At 49.4% G+C, this 23158-nt stretch overlaps 1 protein-coding gene across 1 annotated transcript in view; it reads left to right on the forward strand.

Moving 5' to 3' along the window:
- The window catches only part of LOC119309300, a 61835-nt gene extending 39012 nt beyond the window's left edge, over positions 1–22823 (forward strand). Inside the window, exons 2-3 of the mRNA XM_037585323.1 lie at positions 7620–7625; positions 22144–22823. Coding sequence (XP_037441220.1) covers positions 7620–7625; positions 22144–22823 — 686 coding nt within the window. The remainder of the gene's footprint in view (positions 1–7619; positions 7626–22143) is intronic.
- Positions 22824–23158: the final 335 nt, after the last annotated feature.

Below are 23158 nucleotides of genomic sequence, written 5' to 3' on the forward strand. Positions count from 1 at the left end.
AATGGAGGGGGTATAAATAGGCATAAGTGGAGCTAGGAGAGTCCAAATGAGGTGCGGTTTTCGCCCACACGATCGTGATCGAACGCTCTAGGACATGGAGTAGAGTTTGGTGGGTTTTGGGACAAATTGGAGGGTGTTGGGCTGCAACACCCACGAGGCCTTTTCGGTCCCTCGGTTAACCGTTGGAGTATCAAACGAAGTCCAAATGACCCGAAACTTGACAGGCGGTCTACCGGTAGTAAACCAAGGCCGCTTGGCAAGTCTCGGTCCAATCCGGAAATGTTTAAACCCCACACACGAAAGAAGACTAGAAATGACCACCTGAGGAGAACGAAGCGCCGGAATGCAAAACGGACAACGGGGAAAATGCTCGAATGCATGAGATGAACATGTATGCAAATGCAATGCACGTGATGACATGATAAGAGATGCACGAAAAAGAAAACAACACACGGAGACAAAGACCCGAACCCGAGAAATAAATATAACTTAGCGCCGGAGACGGCAAGAGTTGGATACAAATATGGAAAGTATATCCGGGGCGTTACACCCATGCAGAAAGGTTGAGCTGGCAGAGTCACAATATAGCATGGAGAACTCATCAAGAATAATCCTGTTGTGATATTTCAGTTCAACGAGGAACTTCTGCCATAAGTAGTTCATGGTATTTGGAAGAAGAAGATACCACGGACTTCAAGGACTATCGCAAAGGTTACTAATATCCTAAAGGCACTAGCAATTACTATCAACATGAAGTAGGTAGAGTGAATCTCGGGTTCAAGAACCCAGGAATAGAATACCTATTACTAAGTAGCATCACGGGATGCTTTCGAGAATGATGGCCAGAATCATCACACTGGGAACACAAATCATGGCTAAATTACTAGATGATCCCCTAAGCACTTAGGGTCATAATAATAATTCCAACATATATGTCGAGGTAATAATTACCTCAACACACCGATTAGTGTGGTTAATCTGGCCCAAAGGAACATCGAAGCGGGAGGAAGGAATTTGCAAATGCATCAGACTACTTAGAAACCTGGGATGACTCGGACAGCATAACGGCTGTAAATGCTCAGAAGAGATTTGAGCCATTCACAAAAATGGTGGCATAACCACTCAGAAGCACAATATCAAGGTTTCGAGATCAACAATTAGCATATGGAAGTAGTAGGAACTGAACTGAGACTTAAATCCAACAATCTTATAAGTCCACTGATTAGTAACACGTGATCCTGATAGAAAGAAGAGATAGCCTAGTTCTTAATCCCTGCAGGAAAGATAAGATGACTCAGATCAGAAGGCATAAGGTATAAGGAGTAAAAAGAGCCTTACGTTCCATCCCACAATCAATTCCCTTATATAACTAAAGAATTTCTAGACTCAACTTCGACCAGTTTGGCTTGGTAATCCTACAGGCAGTCAAGCTCTGATACCAACGCTGTCAGGACCCCGACTCAATGCCACATCGATCTAGCATGTAACACCCCATATCACTTTGCGGCCTCACGCACGGTATTCCCACGGGTGTCGCCTTACCTTTGCCCGGGACCGTTTGCGTCTTTTGGCACACGTATATGATAGTGTCGCTAGCATCCATATGGTAAGTAGCCCGGGATGACATGGCTAGTCGTAAACCCAAAGTGGCACAAACTTACAGGGACAGGCATCCATGACCCAACATCGAACGTGTCGGTCATCAGCGAGTGAATCCAGGCTGTAGCACTGGGCTAGCAGGACTCCGGTGAACCGGGCTGTAGCGGGCTAACAGGACTCCGGTATTCATCGCGTGACATTTCCCCGAAGGGACAGACACAGGAACGAAGAAGGACACATGCCGGCCAGCCTAAGTGTTCCGGAGCAGTAGCAAGCTACCATGGCTCAGTGGAAACACTAGGAGACATTTCCCGGTAAGAGAGGCTACTAAGGATAAACAACTAGATAGTCAGATCCCACACATACCAAGCATTTCAACAACATACACACAATATGCTCGATATGTGCAGATACAACATGGCATCACAACATGACTCTACAACTCAAGTAATTATTCAATAGGCTCCGAGGAGCGAGATATTACAAACATGGGTCTCATGACCCAACACTCAGAGCATACAAATCAAAGCACAAGCGGAAGCTATCATGTCTGAGTACAGACATCTATAAATGAAAAAGGCTGAGGAGCCTGACTATCTACCAGATCCTGCCGAGGGCACAAGATCGTAGCTGAGGTAACAAGCTAAACGTCGAAGACCACGCGGATATACTAGTGAGACTGAAGTCTCTCTGCAAAAACATAAAATAGGCAAACGTGAGTACAAATGTACCCAGCAAGACTTACATCAGATCTATCTACATATGCATCATTATCAACAAGGGGGTGGAGGGGTTTGACTGCAGCAAGCCAGCTTTGACTCGGTGGCTATCCTGAACTACGACTGCAAGTAACTCTTTTGAAGTGGCGCACACGAGTCCACATATTCACCAACCAATACACCACTATGGATCCGCTCCCGTCTCCCTACGAGAACGCCATCCATAGCACTCACGCTTATCTTGCGTATTTCAGAGTATCCACTTTCACTTGTCTATGAACTATGCAAGGGGTCCAAGTTTCCATATCCGAGGAATCCGGCTATTCGAATAGATGATGTTAACCCTGCAGGGGTGTACTTCTTCACACACGCTTTCGCCACTTATCGCCCTGTACACGTCATGTACCTCGGCAACCTTCAATCGGAAGCCGGGCGAGGGAGTCGGCCACGACCTGACTAAACGAACAAGTCTCTAGTCCAGGTTTATCGCCTATTCGGGTTCCATCCGCAAGGAGATCCGGCCGGGGTGTCGCTTACGGCCCCAAACGATGTGTGCAGGGTTCCCAAGCCCACCAACCGGGTGCCACTTGGTACACCGGGCCACTGTGCCTAGTCTGTCCCAAGCCCACCTGTACCGGGTGCCACTTGGTAGACTACTAACACTACCTAAAAACACCAGAAACTAGTTGCAACTCCTGGACAGAGATCATGTTGATTAATAAGTCGAGAGGGGCACTTAAGCATTCCAATGTGTGGTAGTAGCTGGTCATGGATCACAAACACAGAACTCAGTTCCTGAGAACGGCTGCAATGAGACAACCCACCATGTACTCCTACATGGCCTCTCACCGCTACCTTTACCAAATCGTGTTCACACACTTAGCTCACACACATTGGGACATGTTCACACGCCTCTGATTCATCCCCGATGAATCAGACCTGACACAACTCTAAGCAGTAGCAGGCATGACAAACAAGCATGAATGAGTAGGCACAACAGAGCTCAAACAACTCCTACTCATGCTAGTGGGTTTCATCTATTTACTGTGGCAATGACAGGTCATGCAGAGGATAAGGGGGTTCAGCTACCGCAGCAAGTAACAAATATATCGTTGTTGTCCTAATGCAGTAAAAGAGAGCAGGAGCGAGAGAGTGGGATTTTATCGGAATGAACAAGGGGGTTTTGCTTGCCTGGCACTTCTGAAGATAACATTGAGTCTTCATCAGTGTCAACGATCACATCATCGGTATCACGTCTATCGAGAGGGGACAAATACCGGCAACACAGAAGGGAACACAATCAATGCAATGCACAATATGATGCATTATCATGACATGGCAAAATGAATGTGTTTTGAGCTAATGCAACTAGCAACAGATTAAATGAAGTTGGTTTGAATACAAGATTCAAATTCAAACTCCATATGTGATTATACAAATGCCATTTAATTGATTTGTGCTAAACAGCAGCTATAAGTTGTTCTAACATGCATGAAAGTGGTACAGATGGATTCCTTGAATTTTTTCTAATAATTTTTCATATATAAATTATTTAATTTGGAGTTACGGTTAATTTTCTATGATTTATAGAAGTTTTAGCTATTTTCTGGAATTTCCTGAATATAATAAAATAAACTAAATTCCAGAAAATGAATATTGCGTCAGCATGACCTCACCCTGACGTCATCAGGTCAACAGGGCGGGTCCAGGTCAAACCTGATGTGTGGGGACCACACGTCAGTGACACAGGAACTAAACAGGGTTTAGTTAATTCTTAACTAACATAATTAGAAGGGCTGGGGCCCACAGTCAGCGGGCCAGTGGGTTAGCTAAAATTTAATTAGTACCTAAACCAAATTAGCAGGGCCTCGGGCCCACATGGCAATGAAACAGTGGCTAAATAAATTAAAATAAACTAAACTAATTAACAGGGGGGCTGGCCCCACCTGTCATCGACCCAGGGGGGGGGGGTCAAACCCCTGGTCAGCAGGGCCTAACGTGCCGGCGGCTTGACGCCGGCGAGGCCGAGACGGCGGAGGCCTTCGGGTTTCTTACTCCGGCGGCCAAACGCCGCGCGGAGAGGCTCTGTGGGTTCCTAGCGCTCGTGCGCATCCGGAGGAGGTGACGGAAGGACGCGGGGTGGTCAGCACTCGCCGGAGCGGAGCTTGCGGCGGCGGCCGGAGTTTGGTGGTTGCGGCTGAGAGGGCTAGAGCTCACGGGCGAGGGAGCTGAGCAGCGCAGCGGCATCTACACAGCACACGGAAGTAGTCTGCGAGCTCGGTTTGGTCGTCGGGGCTTGCTAGCGCTGGCAGTGACGAGCGCGGCGGCGAGAAGCTCTCGGTGATGGCGGGAATCGAGCTAGCGAACCAAATCCACCACGGGGTATGAGGGGAAAGGGAGAGGGGCTCACAGGGAGTCGTATGAAGAAGACGGCGAGCTCAGGGAGGCCCTGTGGACGACGAATCGGGCGGCGGCATCCGGCGGCCGTGGTCGGGGAAGAAGGGTCGCGGCATCATCTTGGGGTCCTCCGGCCTTGCGTGGGTCGGCGGAGAGGCGCTCGGGTTCTAGGCGGAGCTCGTGGGCTGGTCAGAGAAGCGAGGGGGCGGCGGTGGCCGCGGCAGCAGCAAGCGGCAGCGACGGTCGCTCTCGGGTGCGTGCGAGAGAAAGAACAGAGGAGGAGATGGGGACGAGGGAGTGAGCGGGAGGGTTCCAGGGGTCGAGGCGGCGCCGAGGAGAAGGCGCGAGGCGTCGTGGTGGCCTCAGGCGATGCAGACGAGCAGGGTGGTGGCGTGGCGAGCTCGGGCGCGTGCGCCGAGTCCCTCCTCTGCCTACTGGCGCGAGGAGGAAGGCGACAGGGAGGAGGAGGTGGGCTGGGCCGCACAGTGCTGGACCAGCACAGGAGCTGGGCCGGCTCTGGTGGGCTGCACGGGTGAGGCCGGGTAACTTCCTTCTCTCTCTTTCTTTTATTTCTATTTCAGTTCTGTTTTCTTTTATTTAATCTGTTTTGCCATTGTTTTGAATTTAAAAATAATTCAAACAATGCCAAAAACTCCTCTGAAAGTATTTATGCTGCTTAATGGACTTTTCCAAAAGCACATAAAATGTTTCAGGGTATTTGGAAATATATTCTATACAAATTATGAATATAGTTCCAAATGCAAATAAAGTAATGATTTAAATTCAGTGCTCAAAATATTCCTCAAAAATGTTCATTATTTTTGGTTTGGTGCAAAACCCTTGCCAAAATATAACCAACATTAGTTAAGGCCATTTTGGAATCATTGAATGCATTTTCCAGGGTTCTTTTGCCCTGCTTTTATTTAGGGTTTTGAGGCTTCCAACAATCCTCAACTCATGTTTCAGAAATTTAAATATGATGCCTGGATGAAGATGCAACTATTTACAAACAATATTCTAGGGCTGTGACACTTCTGCAGTGGTCGGGCATTGAGTCTGACTCAATTTCACACCTTGTATTACAGGCAAGAACCCTTTCTTTGCTTGATCCATTTTGAACTTTTTCAAAACTTTATCAAGGTATGTGCTTTGTGGAAGTCCAATTAAGCGTCTAGATCTATCTCTAAAGATCTTGATGCCTAATATGTAAGCAGCTTCACCGAGGTCTTTCATTGAAAAACTTTTATTCAAGTATCCTTTATGATATCCAGAAATTCTAGATCATTTCCAATCAATAATATATCGTCCACATATAATATTAGAAATGCTATAGAGCTCCCACTCACTTTCTTGTAAATACAGGCTTCTCCAAAAGTCTGTATAAAACCATATGCTTTGATCACACTATCAAAGTGTTTATTCCAACTCCGAGAGGCTTGCACCAGTCCATTAATGGATCGCTGGAGCTTGCACACTTTGTTAGTATCCTTTGGATTGACAAAACCTTCTGGTTGCATCATATACAACTCTTCTTCCAGAAATCCATTCAGCAATGTAGTTTTGACATCCATTTGCCAAATTTCATAATCATAAAATGCGGCAATTGTTAACATGATCCGGACAGACTTAAGCATCACTACAGGTGAGAAAGTCTCATCGTAGTCAAACCCTTGAACTTGTCGAAAACCTTTCGCAACAAGTCGAGCTTTGTAGACAGTAACATTACCATCAGCGTCAGTCTTCTTCTTGAAAATCCATTTATTCTCGATGGCTTGCCGATCATCGGGCAAGTCAACCAAAGTCCACACTTTGTTCTCATACATGAATCCCATCTTAGATTTCATGGCTTCAAGCCATTTTGCGGAATCTGGGCTCATCATTGCTTCCTCATAGTTCGTAGGTTCGCCACGGTCAAGTAACATAACCTCCAGAATAGGACTACCATACCACTCTGGCACGGATCTTACTCTGGTTGACCTACGAGGTTATGTAGTAACTTGATCTGAAGTTTCATGATCATCATCATTAGTTTCCTCACTTATTGGTGTAGTCGTCATAGGAACCGGTTTCTGTGATGAAGTATTTTCCAATAAATGAGCAGGTACAGTTACCTCAACAAGTTCTACTTTCCTCCCACTCACTTCTTTCGAGAGAAACTCCTTCTCTAGAAAGGATCCTTGCTTTGCAACGAATGTCTTGCCTTCGTATCTGTGATAGAAGGTGTACCCAATAGTTTCCTTTGGGTATCCTATGAAGACACATTTCTCCGATTTGGGTTCGAGCTTATCAGGTTGAAGTTTTTTCACATAAGCATCGCATTCCCAAACTTTAAGAAACAACAACTTTGGTTTCTTGCCAAACCATAGTTCATAAGGCGTCGTCTCAACGGATTTTGATGGTGCCCTATTTAACGTGAATGCGGCCGTCTCTAAAGCATAACCCCAAAAGGATAGCGGTAAATCAGTAAGAGACATCATAGATCACACCATATCTAGTAAAGTACGATTACGACGTTCGGACACACCATTACGCTGTGATGTTTCGGGTGGCGTGAGTTGCGAAACTATTCCGCATTGTTTCAAATGTAAACCAAACTCGTAACCCAAATATTCTCCTCCACGACCAGATCGTAGATACTTTATTTTCTTGTTACAATGATTTTCAACTTCACTCTGAAATTCTTTGAACTTTTCAAATGTTTCAGACTTATGTTTCATTAAGTAGATATACCCATATCTGCTTAAATCATCTGTGAAGGTGAGAAAATAACGATATCCTCCGCGAGCCTTAACATTCATTGGACCACATACATCAGTATGTATGATTTCCAACAAATCAGTTGCTCGCTCAATAGTTCCGGAGAACGGCGTTTAGTCATCTTGCCCATGAGGCATGGTTCGCAAGTACCAAGTGACTCATAATCAAGTGATTCCAAAAGTCCATCAGTATGGAGTTTCTTCATGCGCTTTACACCAATATGACCTAAACGGCAGTGCCACAAATAAGTTGCACTATCATTATCAACTCTGCATCTTTTGGCTTCAACATTATGAATATGTGTATCACTACTATCGAGATTCATCAAAAATAGACCACTCTTTAAAGGTGCATGACCATAAAAGATATTACTCATATAAATAGAACAACCATTATTCTCAGATTTAAATGAATAACCGTCTCGCATCAAACAAGATCTAGATATAATGTGCTGGCACCAAATAACAATTATTTAGGTCTAAAACTAATCCCGAAGGTAGATGTAGAGGTAGCGTGCCAACGGCGATCACATCGACTTTGGAACCATTTCCCACGCGCATCATCACCTCGTCCTTAGCCAGTGTCCGCTTAATCCATAGTCCCTGTTTCGAGTTGCAAATATTAGCAACAGAACCAGTATCAAATACCCAGGTGCTACTGCGAGCTCTGGTAAGGTACACATCAATAACATGTATATCACATATACCTTTGTTCACCTTGCCATCCTTGTTATCCGCCAAATACTTGGGGCAGTTCCGCTTCTAGTGACCAGTCTGCTTGCAGTAGAAGCACTCAGTCTCAGGCTTAGGTCCAAACTTGGGTTTCTTCTCTTGAGCAGCAACTTGTTTGCTGTTCTTCTTGAAGTTCCCCTTCTTTTTCCCTTTGCCCTTCTTCTTGAAACTGGTGGTCTTATTGACCATCAACACTTGATGCTCCTTCTTGATTTCTACCTCCGCAGCCTTTAGCATTGCGAGGAGCTCGGGAATTGTCTTTTCCATCCCTTGCATATTATAGTTCATCATGAAGCTCTTGTAGCTTGGTGGCAGTGATTGAAGAATTCTGTCAATGACGCTATCATCCGGAAGATTAACTCTTAGTTGAATCAAGTGATTGTTATATCCAGACATTCTGAGTATATGCTCACTGACAGAACTATTCTCCTCCATCTTGCAGCTATAGAACTTATTGGAGACTTCATATCTTTCAATCCAGGCATTTGCTTGAAATATTAACTTCAACTCCTGGAACATCTCATATGCTCCATGATATTCAAAACATCGTTGAAGTCCCGGTTCTAAGCCGTAAAGCATGGCACACAGAACTATCGAGTAGTCATCAGCTTTGCTCGGCCAGACGTTCACAACATCTGGTGTTGCTCCTGCAGCAGGTTTGGCACCCAGCGGTGCTTCCAGGACGTAATTCTTCTGTGCAGCAATGAGGATAACCCTCAAGTTACGGACCCAGTCCGTGTAATTGCTACCATCATCTTTCAACTTTGCTTTCTCAAGGAACGCATTAAAATTCAACGGAACAACAACACGAGCCATCTATCTACAACAAACATAGACAAGAAAAATACTATCAGGTACTAAGTTCATGATAAATTTAAGTTCAATTAAACATATTACTTAAGAACTCCCACTTAGATTGACATCCCTCTAATCATCTAAGTGATCACGTGATCCAAATCAACTAAACCATAACCGATCATCACGTGAAATGGAGTAGTTTTCAATGGTGAACATCACTATGTTGATCATATCTACTATATGATTCACGCTCGACCTTTCGGTCTTAGTGTTCCGAGGCCATATCTGCATATGCTAGGCTCGTCAAGTTTAACCTGAGTATTCTACGTGTGCAAAACAGGCTTGCACCCATTGTAGATGGACGTAGAGCTTATCACGTGGTGTCTGGGCACGACGAACTTTGGCAACGGTGTATACTCAGGGAGAACACTTTTATCTTGAAATTTAGTGAGAGATCATCTTATAATGCTACCGTCAAACAAAGCAAGATAAGATGTATAAAGGATAAACATCACATGCAATCAATATAAGTGATATGATATGGCCATAATCATCTTGTGCTTGTGATCTCCATCTCCAAAGCACCGTCATGATCACCATCATCACCGGCGCGACACCTTGATCTCCATCGTAGTATCGTTGTCGTCTCGCCAACTATTGCTTCTACGACTATCGCTACCGCTTAGTGATAAAGTAAAGTAATTACAGGGCGATTGCATTGCATACAATAAAGCGACAACCATATGGCTCCTGCCAGTTGCCGATAACTCGGTTACAAAACATGATCATCTCATACAATAAAATATAGCACCATGTCTTGACCATATCACATAACAACATGCCCGGCAAAAACAAGTTAGACATCCTCTACTTTGTTGTTGCAAGTTTTACGTGGCTGCTACGGGATGAGCAAGAACCGTTCTTACCTACGCATCAAAACCACAACGATAGTTCGTCAAGTTAGTGCTATTTTAACCTTCTCAAGGACCGGGCGTAGCCACACTCGGTTCAACTAAAGTTGGAGAAACTGACACCCGCCAGCGACCTGTGTGCAAAGCACATCGGTGGACCCAGTCTCGCGAAAGCGTACGCGTAATGTCGGTCTGGGCCGCTTCATCCAACAATACCGCCGAACCAAAGTATGACATGCTGGTAGGCAGTATGACTTGTATCGCCCACAACTCACTTGTGTTCTACTCGTGCATATAACATCAATGCATAACACCTAGCCTCGGATGCCGCTGTTGGGTAATGTAGTAATTTCAAAAAAATTCCTATGCACACGCAAGATCATGGTGATGCATAGCAACGAGAGGGGAGAGTGTGTCCATGTACCCTGGTAGACCGAAAGCGGAAGCGTTAGCACAACGCGGTTGATGTAGTCGTACGTCTTCATGGCCCAACCGATCAAGCATCGAAACTACGGCACCTCTGAGTTCTTGCACACGTTCAGCTCGATGACGTTCCCCGTACTCCGATCCAGCAGAATGTCGGGGAAGAGTTCCATCAGCACGACGGTGTGGTGACGGTCTTGATGTTCTACCATTGCAGGGCTTCGCCTAAGCACCGTTACAATATTATCGAGGAGAACTATAGTGGAGGGGGGCACCGCACACGGCTAAGAGATCAAGAGATCAATTGTTGTATCAATGGGGTGCCCCCCTCCCGCGTATATAAAGGAGTGGAGGAGGGGGCCGGCCAAGGGGGGTGGCGCGCCCTAGGGGGGGAGTCCAACTCCCACCGGGAGTAGGACTCCCCCCTTTCCTATTAGGAGAGGGAGAGGGAAGGAAGAGGAAGGAGGGAGGAAGGAAAGGGGGGCCGGCCCCCTCCCAATTCGGATTGGGCTTGGGGGGGCGCCCCCTCCCTTTCTCCTTTCCCCTCCTTTCCACTAAGGCCCAATAAGGCCCATATACCTCGCGGGGGGTTCCGATAACCTCCCGGAGCTCCGGTATTGTCCCAATCTCACCCGAAACCTTTCCAGTGTCCAAATATAGTCGTCCAATATATCGATCTTTATGTCTCGACCATTTCAAGACTCCTTGTCAAGTCCGTGATCACATCCGGGACTCTAAACAACCTTCGGTACATCAAAACTCATAAACTCATAATAAAATTGTCAACGAAACCTAAAGCGTGCGGATCCTACGGGTTCGAGAACTATGTAGACATGACCGAGACACATTTCCGGTTAATAACCAATAGCGGAACCTGGATGCTCATATTGGCTCCTACATATTCTACGAAGATCTTTATCGGTCAAACCGCATAACAACATACATTGTTCCCTTTGTTATCGGTATGTTACTTGCCCGAGATTCGATCGTCGGTATCCAATACCTAGTTCAATCTCGTTACCGGCAAGTCTCTTTACTCGTTACGTAATGCATCATCTCGTAACTAACTCATTAGCTACATTGCTTGCAAGGCTTATAGTGATGTGCATTACCGAGAGGGCCCAGAGATACCTCTCCGACAATCGGAATTACAAATCCTAATCTCAAAATACGTCAACTCAACAAGTACCTTCAGAGACACCTATAGAGCACCTATATAATCACCCATTTACGTTGTGACGTTTGGTAGCACACAAAGTGTTCCTCCGGTAAGCGGGAGTTACATAATCTCATAGTCATAGGAACATGTATAAGTCATGAAGAAAGCAATAGCAACATACTAAACGATCAAGTGCTAAGCTAACGGAATGGGTCAAGTCAATCACATCATTCTCCTAATGATGTGATCCCGTTAATCAAATGAAAACTCATGTCTATGGTTAAGAAACTTAACCATCTTTGATTTACAAGTTAGTCAAGTAGAGGCATACTAGTGACACTATGTTTGTCTATGTATTCACACATGTATTATGTTTCCGGGTAATACAATTCTAGCATGAATAATAAACATTTATCATGATATGAGGAAATAAATAATAACTTTATTATTGCCTCTAGGGCATATTTCCTTCACCTAGAGAGTTGGCCATGAACAAGGTCGCGTTGTTGCCGAGTTGTAGGTTCTCGCTGACAGATGTGCCCGAGCGGAAGAAGGAAGGAAGTACCCCGGCGAAGATGCCGATGTGGGAAGTGAATCTGAAGACGAAGACATCGTCGCCCCAGCAAAGAAAGGCCGACGGCGTAATAGGAAGCGTAAGGGCAAGACCGTGTGCTTGCCATCGAGGAATCTGGCGACCCCGATAGCACCAAGAAGGCCAAGGTTGACGACTCCGGCAAGGAGGTTGCCGGGTGCAACACCTGCCGGCCCTTGGCGGCTGCCGACAAGTTAAAGGGCTCCGACAAGCAGTACTGCAAGATCCACTGCACCAAGGGCCACGACCTCCAGAACTGCCGCCAACTGGAGCTACTGATAGAGAAGCAAATGGCTGAGTACGAGAGATGAGACAAGGAGAAGGGCCAAGGAGGCGCTGAAGGGTCCGGCAAGAAGCGCGGCGGCCAAGGGGGACGTGGCAACAAGGAAAAGCAACAAGAGAGGCCTGCTCGAGGCCGTGACAAGAAGGAGGAGGATGACGAGCATGATGATGATGATGAATCCACCAAACATGAGTTCCAGAAGGCAACAGAAGTCATTTGTGTCGAGTGCTTTGCTGCATTCTTCCCACTGCCAACTGAAATAGTGGGCACGTGAGATTAATGCAACAGAACCAATAGTCGATGCCCAGAAGCTGTTGATGTGGTCCCACATGCCTATCGTTTTCGACGCTGAGGATCACCCCGATCGCACCACTTCGGTCGAGTGTTTGCTGCTGTTGGTATCCCGAACAATACGCAACCTCCAGGTGATGAAGATGTTAGTTGACGGTGGGGCCGGCCTTAACTTGATATCGCCCAACATGGTCAAGAGGCTGCAGATCCCCGATGAGGATCTCGAGGAGACGGGCACGTTCCAAGGGATCAATCCGGGGAGGAGTCAGCCCAAGGGAAAGGTCATGCTACCAGTTTCATTTGGTGGTGACCTCACCTATGGGATGGAGAGGATCGTTTTCGATGTCGCTGAGATCCCATTACGATACAACGGGATCCTTGGTCGTCTTGTGCTGGCCAAGTTTATGGCGGCGTCGACCTACGCATACAAAAAATTGAATATGCCTGGCCCAATTTGCATCATCACCGTCAGTTGCGACAGGAAGGTTGTGCTCGTCTGCGCCGATCAGCTCTATCGAGGAGAGGTTGCAGCATCTGCCACCAATGCACCTGCTCCTGCTACCGAGAAGAGGATCAATAAGGCCTCGACCGCCGGTAGGACACCTGGCTCTGGCAAGGGCTCCTGTACCCTCTCCAGCAAACGCGCCTCCTCGGAGTGCTGTGTTTCCGCTGGAGATGTACAAGAGAGCTCTACTGGCAAGAGCAAAAAGTCCAAGGCGGTCCCACTGGAAACTAAGAAGGTGTTTGTCAAGGAGGATGTCACGGGTGGAGCTTTCGTCATAAGCTCCAACCTCGACAGTAAATAGGGAAGCATGCTCGTCGCCTTCCTGCGGGCGAATGTCTACGTGTTTTCATGGCAAGCATCCGACATCCCCGACATTCCCAGGGAGGTGATTATGCACCATCTTGCTGTCTGCCCCCATGCGCGGCCCTTCAAGCAAAAGGTCAGAAAGCAAGCTTTGGAGTGACAAGAGTTTACCGTCGAGGAGATCAGGAAGTTGCAGGCAGCAGGTTTGGTCAAGGGAGTTCTCCACCCGACATGGTTGGCCAATCCGGTTGTAGTACGTAAGTCAAATGGGAAGTGGAGGCTATGTATCAAATATACTGATATCAATAAAGCTTGTCCATAGGATCCTTTCCCATTGCCACGTATCGATCAGATAGTGGACTCCACTACCCGGTGCGACTTGCTGTCGTTCCTTGATGCTTACTCAGGGTATCATCAGATCTTCATGACAAAGGAAGATGAAGAGAAGACCGCGTTCATCACCCCATGTGGTACGTACTATTTTGTACGGATGCCTTTTGGGTTGAAGATCACTGGTTCAACATTCGCTCGAGCAGTCCAAATTGGTTTTGAGACCCAACTCCATGGAAATATGGAAGCCTACAAGAATGACATAGTGGTCAAAACCAAGGACAAGGCTACGCTTGTGCAGGACTTGGAAGAAACTTTGGCAAACTTGCGCAGGATCAACCTCAAGCTCAACCCAGAGAAGTGCATGTTCGGTGTTCCGTCCGGCAAGCTTCTTGGTTTCTTTGTGTCTCAACGCGAGATCGAAGCAAATACCGACAAGATCAAAGATATTGAGCAAACTGAGGCGCCAAAGACGGGTCAAAGATGTCCGAAGGCTTGCTGGCTGCGTCGCCGCCCTGAGCAGGTTCATCTCTAAGTCTGCTGAGCGTGCCCTCCCCTTTTTCAAGATTTTGAAAAAGGCGGGTCCAATGAAATGGACCCCGGAGGCAGAGGCAGCACTACAGGACTTGAAGAGATACCTCTCATCTACAGCAATTCTGGTCGCGCCCAAGCCACAAGAGTTGTTGCTACTATACCTGGCGGCAACAAATCATGTGGTTAGTGTTGCGCTAGTGGCACAGAGAGAAGTTTAGGAAGAGGCAACAGCAGCAGCAAGGCCCTTAGGAGAAGAACTGGACCCGGCAGGATCTGACCCCGACAAGGGAGAGTCCCCCGACAGGATCGAATCCCGGCAAGGTAGTGCCTGCGCAAGTAAGCGAGGTAAAGTAGAAGAAGAAGGTGATGCAGCACCCAGTCTACTTTGTCAGTTCCCTCTTGCAGAGGGCTAGGTCAAGGTATTCTGGGATGCAAAAATTGCATTTCGGCCTCCTTATGGCCTCAAGAAAGCTGCATCATTACTTCTAAGAACATGAAGTCACCGTCGTCACACGCCTCCCTTTGCAACAGATCTTGCATAACCCGGATGCAACCGAGAGGATTGTGGAGTGGGCTATGGAGCTGTCAAGGTTTGACCTTAAGTTCGAGAGCACCTCAACGATGAAGAGCTGAGCCTTGGCGGAATTCATAGCAGAATGTCCATCCACGCCCGACGAAGAAATTCAAGAAACCACCCTCCCGGCAAAGAGGCAAGTAGTTATTGGATTATGTACTTCGATGGGGATTTCGCGTTACAAGGTGCTGGTGCCGGCGTGCTGCTCGTCGCGCCCACCGGAGAACGCCTCAAGTACCAGATCCAAATGCACTTCCCCCGGGAGAGATCGACAAACACCACCGGAGAATATGAGGGGCTGTTAGCTGGTCTCAGGATCACGGCAGACCTTGGGATCAGGAAGTGATGCAGAGCATCCTTCAGCCATCCCCATGGACCTTCAATCATCTCAACAAGCACCAAGAGGACCCATCACTAGAGCACGAGCTAGAGCTCTCGAGACCGAGGTGACTTCTCTCCTTAGTGATATCTCATATGATCCTCTTGAGACATGGTTACTGCCTAAATCAGGAATGTTGTGCATGATTAGGTACCAAGAGGACCGTCCCGAGCATGTACATGAAGATGGTCAAGACCCCAAGTCCACGGAAGAAGAGAACCAACAGAATAAGGCGAGAACAGCCTCCACGCACCGGACATCCGGCCATGGCCCTGGAAATCCGGCCCCTGGAGATCTACATGGCCAGGACTCTGCCGAAGAAGCTACAGGAACTGGACATCCGGCGTCCAGCCCGGACATCCGGCCGGCCTCACCGGCCGGTCTGCGTCCCGGACATCCGGACACGCCGTCCAGGAAGCACAGAAGCATGCCCCGACAGCCCGGACATCCGGCCGCCACCCCGGACATCCGGCCTCTCCTGAAGCATCGAACATCCGCCCCCCCGCCTGGATATCCACCCCGTCCATCCAGAGAGAAACAGGGCCAACTCCACCAGCCCGAACATCTGGCTGGTCAGCCCGGACATCTGGCCCGTCGTGAATGCCCGGACATCCGGCCCGATGCCGGGACATCTGGCCTCCTCCTTCCTGCGTGCAGCACCTCTGGGCCGAGGCCCATGTACCCCTTCGCCCCTTAGACTATATATACTCCCCTTCCACCTATGTTTTAGGGTTAGCATTGTGATAGCTCATTTGAGATAGAGAATTGCTCATCCGTACCGGATCTACTCCTCGTGAGGAACTGCACCTCTTCGGAGGAGATCCATCCGGATTCAAGGTGTCCATCCGGAGAAGACAATCAAGACCTCCTCACGGAGAAGAACGGTTACTCTTGTATCGGAGAAAAACGGTCATAGCCGAGGAGCGGCGCCAGCTCAACCGGATCGTCGCGCTGGCCAACAAGACACGCACCATGCCAGCTTCGGCTAAGAAGCCTGCTGACGAAGCCTCGTTCCAGCCCTCCAATGAGACCAAGAAAGTCAAGCTGAACACGGAAGACCCCAGCTGCAGCAAGTACATCGTCGTGGGCACCCGCCACGACAGCAAATAGGAAAGCGAGCTTGTCGACTTCCTTTGTGAGAATTGGGATATCTTCGCATGGGCCCCAACGGACATGCCAGATATTTCGAGGAAGTACGTCGAGCACAAACTCCACATCCACAAGGACGCCAAGCCTATCCATCAACCCTTACGTCGCTTTTCCGAAGAGAAGAGACAAACCATCAGTGAGGAGGTTGCCAAGCTCTTGGCAGCCGGCTTCATGATGGAAGTGTTCCACCCCTAGTGGCTGGCCAACCCAGTCCTCGTCCTGAAGAAGAACAAGACCTGGCGCATGTGTATAGACTACACCAGCATAAACAAGGCCTGCAACATACTAAACAATCAAGTGCTAAGCTAACGGAATGGGTCAAGTCAATCACATCATTCTCCTAATGATGTGATCCTGTTAATCAAATGAAAACTCATGTCTATGATTAAGAAACTTAACCATCCTTGATTTACAAGTTAGTCAAGTAGAGGCATACTAGTGACACTATGTTTGTCTATGTATTCACACATGTATGATGTTTCCGGGTAATACAATTCTAGCATGAATAATAAACATTTATCATGATATGAGGAAATAAATAATAACTTTATTATTGCCTCTAGGGCATATCCTTCACCTAGAGAGTTGGCCATGAACAAGGTCGCGATGTTGCCGAGCTGTAGGTTCTCGCTGACAAATGTGCCCGAGCGGAAGAAGGAAGGAAGTACCCCGGCGAAGACGCCGATGTGGGAAGTGAATCTGAAGACGAAGACATCGTCGCCCCAGCAAAGAAAGGACGACGGCATAATAGGAAGCGCAAGGGCAAGACCGTGTGCTTGCCGTCGAGGAATCTGGCGACCCCGATAGCACCAAGAAGGCCAAGGTTGACGACCCCGGCAAGGAGGTTGCCGGGTGCAACACCTGCCGGCCCTTGGCAGCTGCCGACAAGTTAAAGGGCTCCGACAAGCTGTACTGCAAGATCCACTGCACCAAGGGCCACAACCTCCAGAACTGCCGCCAAGTGGAGCTACTGATAGAGAAGCAAATGGCTGCGTACGAGAGACAAGACAAGGAGAAGGGCCAAGGAGGCGCTGAAGGGTCCGGCAAGAAGCGCGGCGTCCAAGGGGGACGTGGCAACAAGGAAAAGCAACAAGAGAGGCCTGCCCAAGGCCGTGACAAGAAGGAGGAGGATGACGATCATGATGATGATGATGAATCCACCAAACATGAGTTCCAGAAGGCAACATAAGTCATTTGTGTCGACAGAGGTGCTTTGCTGCATTCTTCCCACCGCCAACTGAAATAGTGGGCGCGTGAGATTAATGCAACGGAACCAATAGTTGATGCCCAGAAGCTGTTGATGTGGTCCCACGCGCCTATCATTTTCGACGCTGAGGATCACCCCGATCGCACCACTTCGGTCGAGTGTTTGCTGTTGTTGGTATCCCGAACAATACGCAACCTCCAGGTGACGAAGATGTTAGTTGATGGTGGGGCCGGCCTTAACTTGATATCGCCCAACATGGTCAAGAGGCTGCAGATCCCCGATGAGGATCTCGAGGAGACGGGCATGTTCCAAGGGATCAATCCGGGGAGGAGTCAGCCCAAGGGAAAGGTCATGCTACTAGTTTCATTTGGTGGCAACCTCACCTACGGGATGGAGAGGATCGTTTTCGATGTCGCTGAGATCCCATTACCATACAACGGGATCCTTGGCCGCCTTGTACTGGCCAAGTTTATGGCAGCGTCGCACTACGCATACAAAAAATTGAATATGCCTGGCCCAATTTGCATCATCACCGTCAGTGGCAACAGGAAGGATGCGCTCGTCTGCGCCGATCAGCTCTATCGAGGAGCGGTTGCAGCATTGCCACCAAGGCACCTGCTCCTGCTACCGAGAAGAGGATCAATAAGGCCTCGACCGCCGGTAGGACACCTGGCTCCGACAAGGGCTCCTGTACCCTCTCCAGCAAACGCGCCTCCTCAGAGTGCTATGTTTCCGCTGGAGATGTACAAGAGAGCTCTACCGGCAAGAGCAAAAAGTCCAAGGCGGTCCCGCTGGAACTAAGAAGGTGTTTGTCAAGGAGGATGTCACGGGTGGAGCTTTCTTCATAAGCTCCAACCTCGACAGTAAATAGGAAAGTGTGCTCGTCACCTTCCTGCGGGCGAATGTCGACGTGTTTGCATGGCAAGCATCCAACATCCCCGACATTCCCAGGGAGGTGATTAAGCACCATCTTGCTGTCTGCCCCCATGCGCGGCCCTTCAAGCAAAAGGTCAGAAAGCAAGCTTTGGAGTGACAAGAGTTTACCGTCGAGGTTGGAGGCGGCAGGTTTGGTCAAGGGAGTTCTCCACCCGACATGGTTGGCCAATCCGGTTGTAGTACGTAAGGCAAATGGGAAGTGGAGGCTATGTATCAAATATATTGATATCAATAAAGCCTGTCCATAGGATCCTTTCCCATTACCACGTATCGATCAGATAGTGGACTCCACTACTCGGTGCGACCTGCTGTCGTTCCTTGATGCTTACTCAGGGTATCATCAGATCTTCATGACAAGGGAAGATGAAGAGAAGACTGCGTTCATCACCCCATGTGGTACGTACTATTTTGTACGGATGCCTTTCGGGTTGAAGAGCACTGGTTCAACATTCGCTCGAGCAGTCCAAATTGGTTTTGAGACCCAACTCCATGGAAATATGGAAGCTTACATGAATGACATAGTGGTCAAAACCAAGGACAAGGCTACGCTCGTGCAGGACTTGGAAGAAACTTTGGCAAACTTGCGCAGGATCAACCTCAAGCTCAACCCAGAGAAGTGCGTGTTCGGCGTTCCGTCCGGCAAGCTTCTTGGTTTCTTTGTGTCTCAACGTGAGATCGAAGCAAATACCGACAAGATCAAAGCAATCGAGCAAACTGAGGCGCCAAAGACGGGTCAAAGATGTCCGAAGGCTTGCCGGCTGCGTCGCCGCCCTGAGCAGGTTCATCTCTAAGTCTACTGAGCGTGCCCCCCCCCCTTTTTCAAGATTTTGAAAAAGGCGGGTCCAATGAAATGGACCCCGGAGGCAGAGGCAGCACTACAGGACTTGAAGAGATACCTCTCCTCTACAACAATTCGGGTCGCGCCCAAGCCACAAGAGTCGTTGCTGCTATACCCGGCGGCAACAAATCATGTGGTTAGTGTTGCGCTAGTGGCGCAGAGAGAAGTTTAGGAAGAGGCGACAGCAGCGGCAAGGCCCTTAGGAGAAGAACTGGACCCGGCAGGATCTGACCCCGGCAAGGGAGAGTCCCCCGACAGGATCGAATCCCGGCAAGGTAGTGCCTGCGCAAGTAAGCGAGGTAAAGTAGAAGAAGAAGGTGATGCAGCACCCAGTCTACTTTGTCAGTTCCCTCTTGCAGAGGGCTAGGTCAAGGTATTCTTGGATGCAAAAATTGCATTTCGGCCTCCTTATGGCCTCAAGAAAGCTGCATCATTACTTCTAAGCACATGAAGTCACCGTCGTCACACGCCTCCCTTTGCAACAGATCTTGCATAACCCAGATGCAACCGAGAGGATTGTGGAGTGGGCTATGGAGCTGTCAAGGTTTGACCTTAAGTTCGAGAGCACCTCAACGATGAAGAGTAGAGCCTTGGCGGAATTCATAGCAGAATGGACATCCACGCCCGACGAAGAAGTTTAAGAAACCACCCTCCCGGCAAAGAGGCAAGTAGTTATTGGATTATGTAATTCAATGAGGCTTTCTCGTCACAAGGTGCTGGTGCCGGCGTGCTGCTCGTCGCGCCCACCGAAGAACGCCTCAAGTACCTAATCCAAATGCACTTCCCTCGGGAGAGATTGACAAACAACACCGCAGAATACGAGGGGCTGTTAGCTGGTCTCAGGATCACGGCAGACCTTGGGATCAGGAAGTGATGCGGAGCATCCTTCAGCCATCCCCATGGACCCTCAATCATCTCACCAAGCACCAAGAGGACCCATCACTAGAGCACGAGCTAGAGCTCTCGAGACCGAGGTGACTTCTCTCCTTAGTGATATCTCATATGATCCTCTCGAGACATGGTTACTGCCTAAATCAGGAATGTTGTGCATGATTAGGTACCAAGAGGACCGTCCCGAGCATGTACATGAAGATGGTCAAGACCCCAAGTCCACGAAAGAAGAGAACCACCAGAATAAGGCGAGAACAGCCTCCACGCACCGGACATCCGGCCATGGCTCTGGGAATCCGGCCCCTGGAGATCTACATGGCCAGGACTCTGCCGAAGAAGCTACAGGAACTGGACATTCGGCGTCCAGCCGGACATCCGGCCGGCCTCACCGGCCGGTCTCCGTCCCGGACATCCGGACACATCGTCCAGGAAGCACAGAAGCATGCGCCGACAGCCTGGACATCCGGCCGCCACCCCGGACATCCGGCCTCTCCTGAAGCATCGAACATCCGGTCCCCCGCCTGGATATCCGCCCCGTCCATCCAGAGAGAAACAGTGCCAACTCCACCAGCCCGAACATCTGGCCGGTCAGCCCGGACATCTGGCCCGTCGTGAACGCCCGGACATCCGGCCCGATGCCCGGACATCTGGCCTCCTCCTTCCTGCGTGCAGCACCTCTGGGCCGAGGCCCATGTACCCCTTCGCCCCTTAGACTATATATACTCCCCTTCCACCTACGTTTTAGGGTTAGCATTGTGATAGCTCATTTGAGATAGAGAATTGCTCATCCGTACCTGATCTACTCCTCGTGAGGAACTGCACCTCTTAGGAGGAGATCCATCCGGATTCAAGGTGTCCATCCGGAGAAGACAATCAAGACCTCCTCACGGAGAAGAACGGTTACTCTTGTATCAGAGAAAAATGGTCATAGCCGAGGAGCGGCGCCAGCTCGACCGGATCGTCGCGCTAGCCAACAAGACACCCACCATGCCAGCTTCGGCTAAGAAGCCTGCTGACGAAGCCTAGTTCCAGCCCTCCAATGAGACCAAGAAAGTTAAGCTGAACACAGAAGACCCCAGCTGCAGCAAGTACATCGTCGTGGGCACCCGCCACGACAGCAAATAGGAAGGCGAGCTTGTCGACTTCCTTTGTGAGAATTGGGATATCTTCGCATGGGCCCCAACGGACATGCCGGATATTCTAAGGAAGTACGCCGAGCACAAACTCCATGTCCACAAGGACGCCAAGCCTATTCGTCAACCCTTACGTCGCTTTTCCGAAGAGAAGAGACAAACCATCGGTGAGGAGGTTGCCAAGCTCTTGGCGGCCGGCTTCATCAAGGAAGTGTTCCACCCCTAGTGGCTGGCCAACCCAGTCCTCGTCCTGAAGAAGAACAAGACTTGGCGCATGTGTATAGACTACACCAGCATAAACAAGGCCTGCCCCAAGGATCCATTCGCCCTCCCGCGGATCGATCAAGTTATAGACTCTACTGCCGGCTGTGATCTCTTGTCCTTCCTGGATGCTTACTCCGGCTATCACTAGATAAAGCTGGACCCCGCCGATGCCCTGAAGACGTCCTTCATCACGCCCTTTGGGGCGTATTACTACATCACCATGTCATTTGGTTTGAAGAATGACGGAGCTACCTTCCAACGCTGCATGTAGAAATGTCTGCTGCCGCCACTCGGCCGCAATATCCAGGTCTACATGGACGACATCATGGTGAACACCAAGCAGCACCTCATGCTCCTCAACCACCTGAAGGAAACCTTGGGCAATCTGTGTGAGTACCAGATCAAACTCAACCCGGAGAAGTGCAATTTCGGCGTGCCAGCTAGAAAGCTAATCGGCTTCCTCGTCTCGGAGCACGGCATTGAGGCAAATCCGGAGAAGATCAAGGCCATTGAGCGCATGCACAAGCCAGCCCGGTTGCGCGGTGTCCAGAAATTCACCGGCTGCTTGGCCTCGGTCAGCCGGTTTCTCAGCCAGCTGGGTGAGAGGGCCTTGCCCCTGTATCAGCTGATGAAGAAGACGACGTCGTTTGACTGGAATGACCAGTCGGACGAAGCCTTCCAGGATCTCAAGAGCATGCTCTCCATCGCACCCGTCCTGGCTGCGCCGACCAAGAAGGTGCCGATGTTGCTCTACATAGCCGCCACCTCGCGGTCGGTCAGCACGGTGATGGTGGTCGAGCGACTAGAGAAGGGCAAGATCCAGTCCGTCCAGCACCCGTTCTATTACCTGAGCAAGGTGCTTTCCGCCTCCAAGCTAAACTACCCGCACCAACAGAAGATGTGTTACGGCGTGTATTTTACCACCAAGAAGTTGAAGCAGGATTTCCAAGAGCATGTTGTCACCGTTGTCAGCACGGCCCCCGTCGGCGAGATCATGGGTTGTCGAGATGACTCTGGCCAGGTCGCCAAGTGGGCAATCGAGCTAGCCGGCCACACCATCCTCTATGAGCCCCGCACCATGATAAAGTCCCAAGCTCTAGCCGACTTCCTCGTCGACTAGACCGAGAGCCAGTACCTGCCACCACCGCCAGATTCGACGTACTGGCACATGCACTTCGACGGCTCCAAGATGCGCTCCGGCTTGGGGGTCGGCATCGTGCTGTCTTCCCCGAAGGGCGACCGGCTTCGATACGCGCTCCAGATCCACTTTGCTGCCTCCAACAATGGTACCGAGTACGAAGCCCTTGTGCATGGCCTCCAGCTTGCCAAGGAACTCGGCATCCGGTGCATCCTGTGCTACGGCGACTCAGATCTTGTTGTGCAGCAGTGTTCCGGCGAATGGGACACTCGCGACACCAACATGGCCAACTACCGCTTCCTTGTCCAGCAGATGTC

The sequence above is a fragment of the Triticum dicoccoides genome, chromosome 5B (genome assembly GCF_002162155.2).
Source record: "Triticum dicoccoides isolate Atlit2015 ecotype Zavitan chromosome 5B, WEW_v2.0, whole genome shotgun sequence".
Classification (NCBI taxonomy): Eukaryota; Viridiplantae; Streptophyta; class Magnoliopsida; order Poales; family Poaceae; genus Triticum; species Triticum dicoccoides.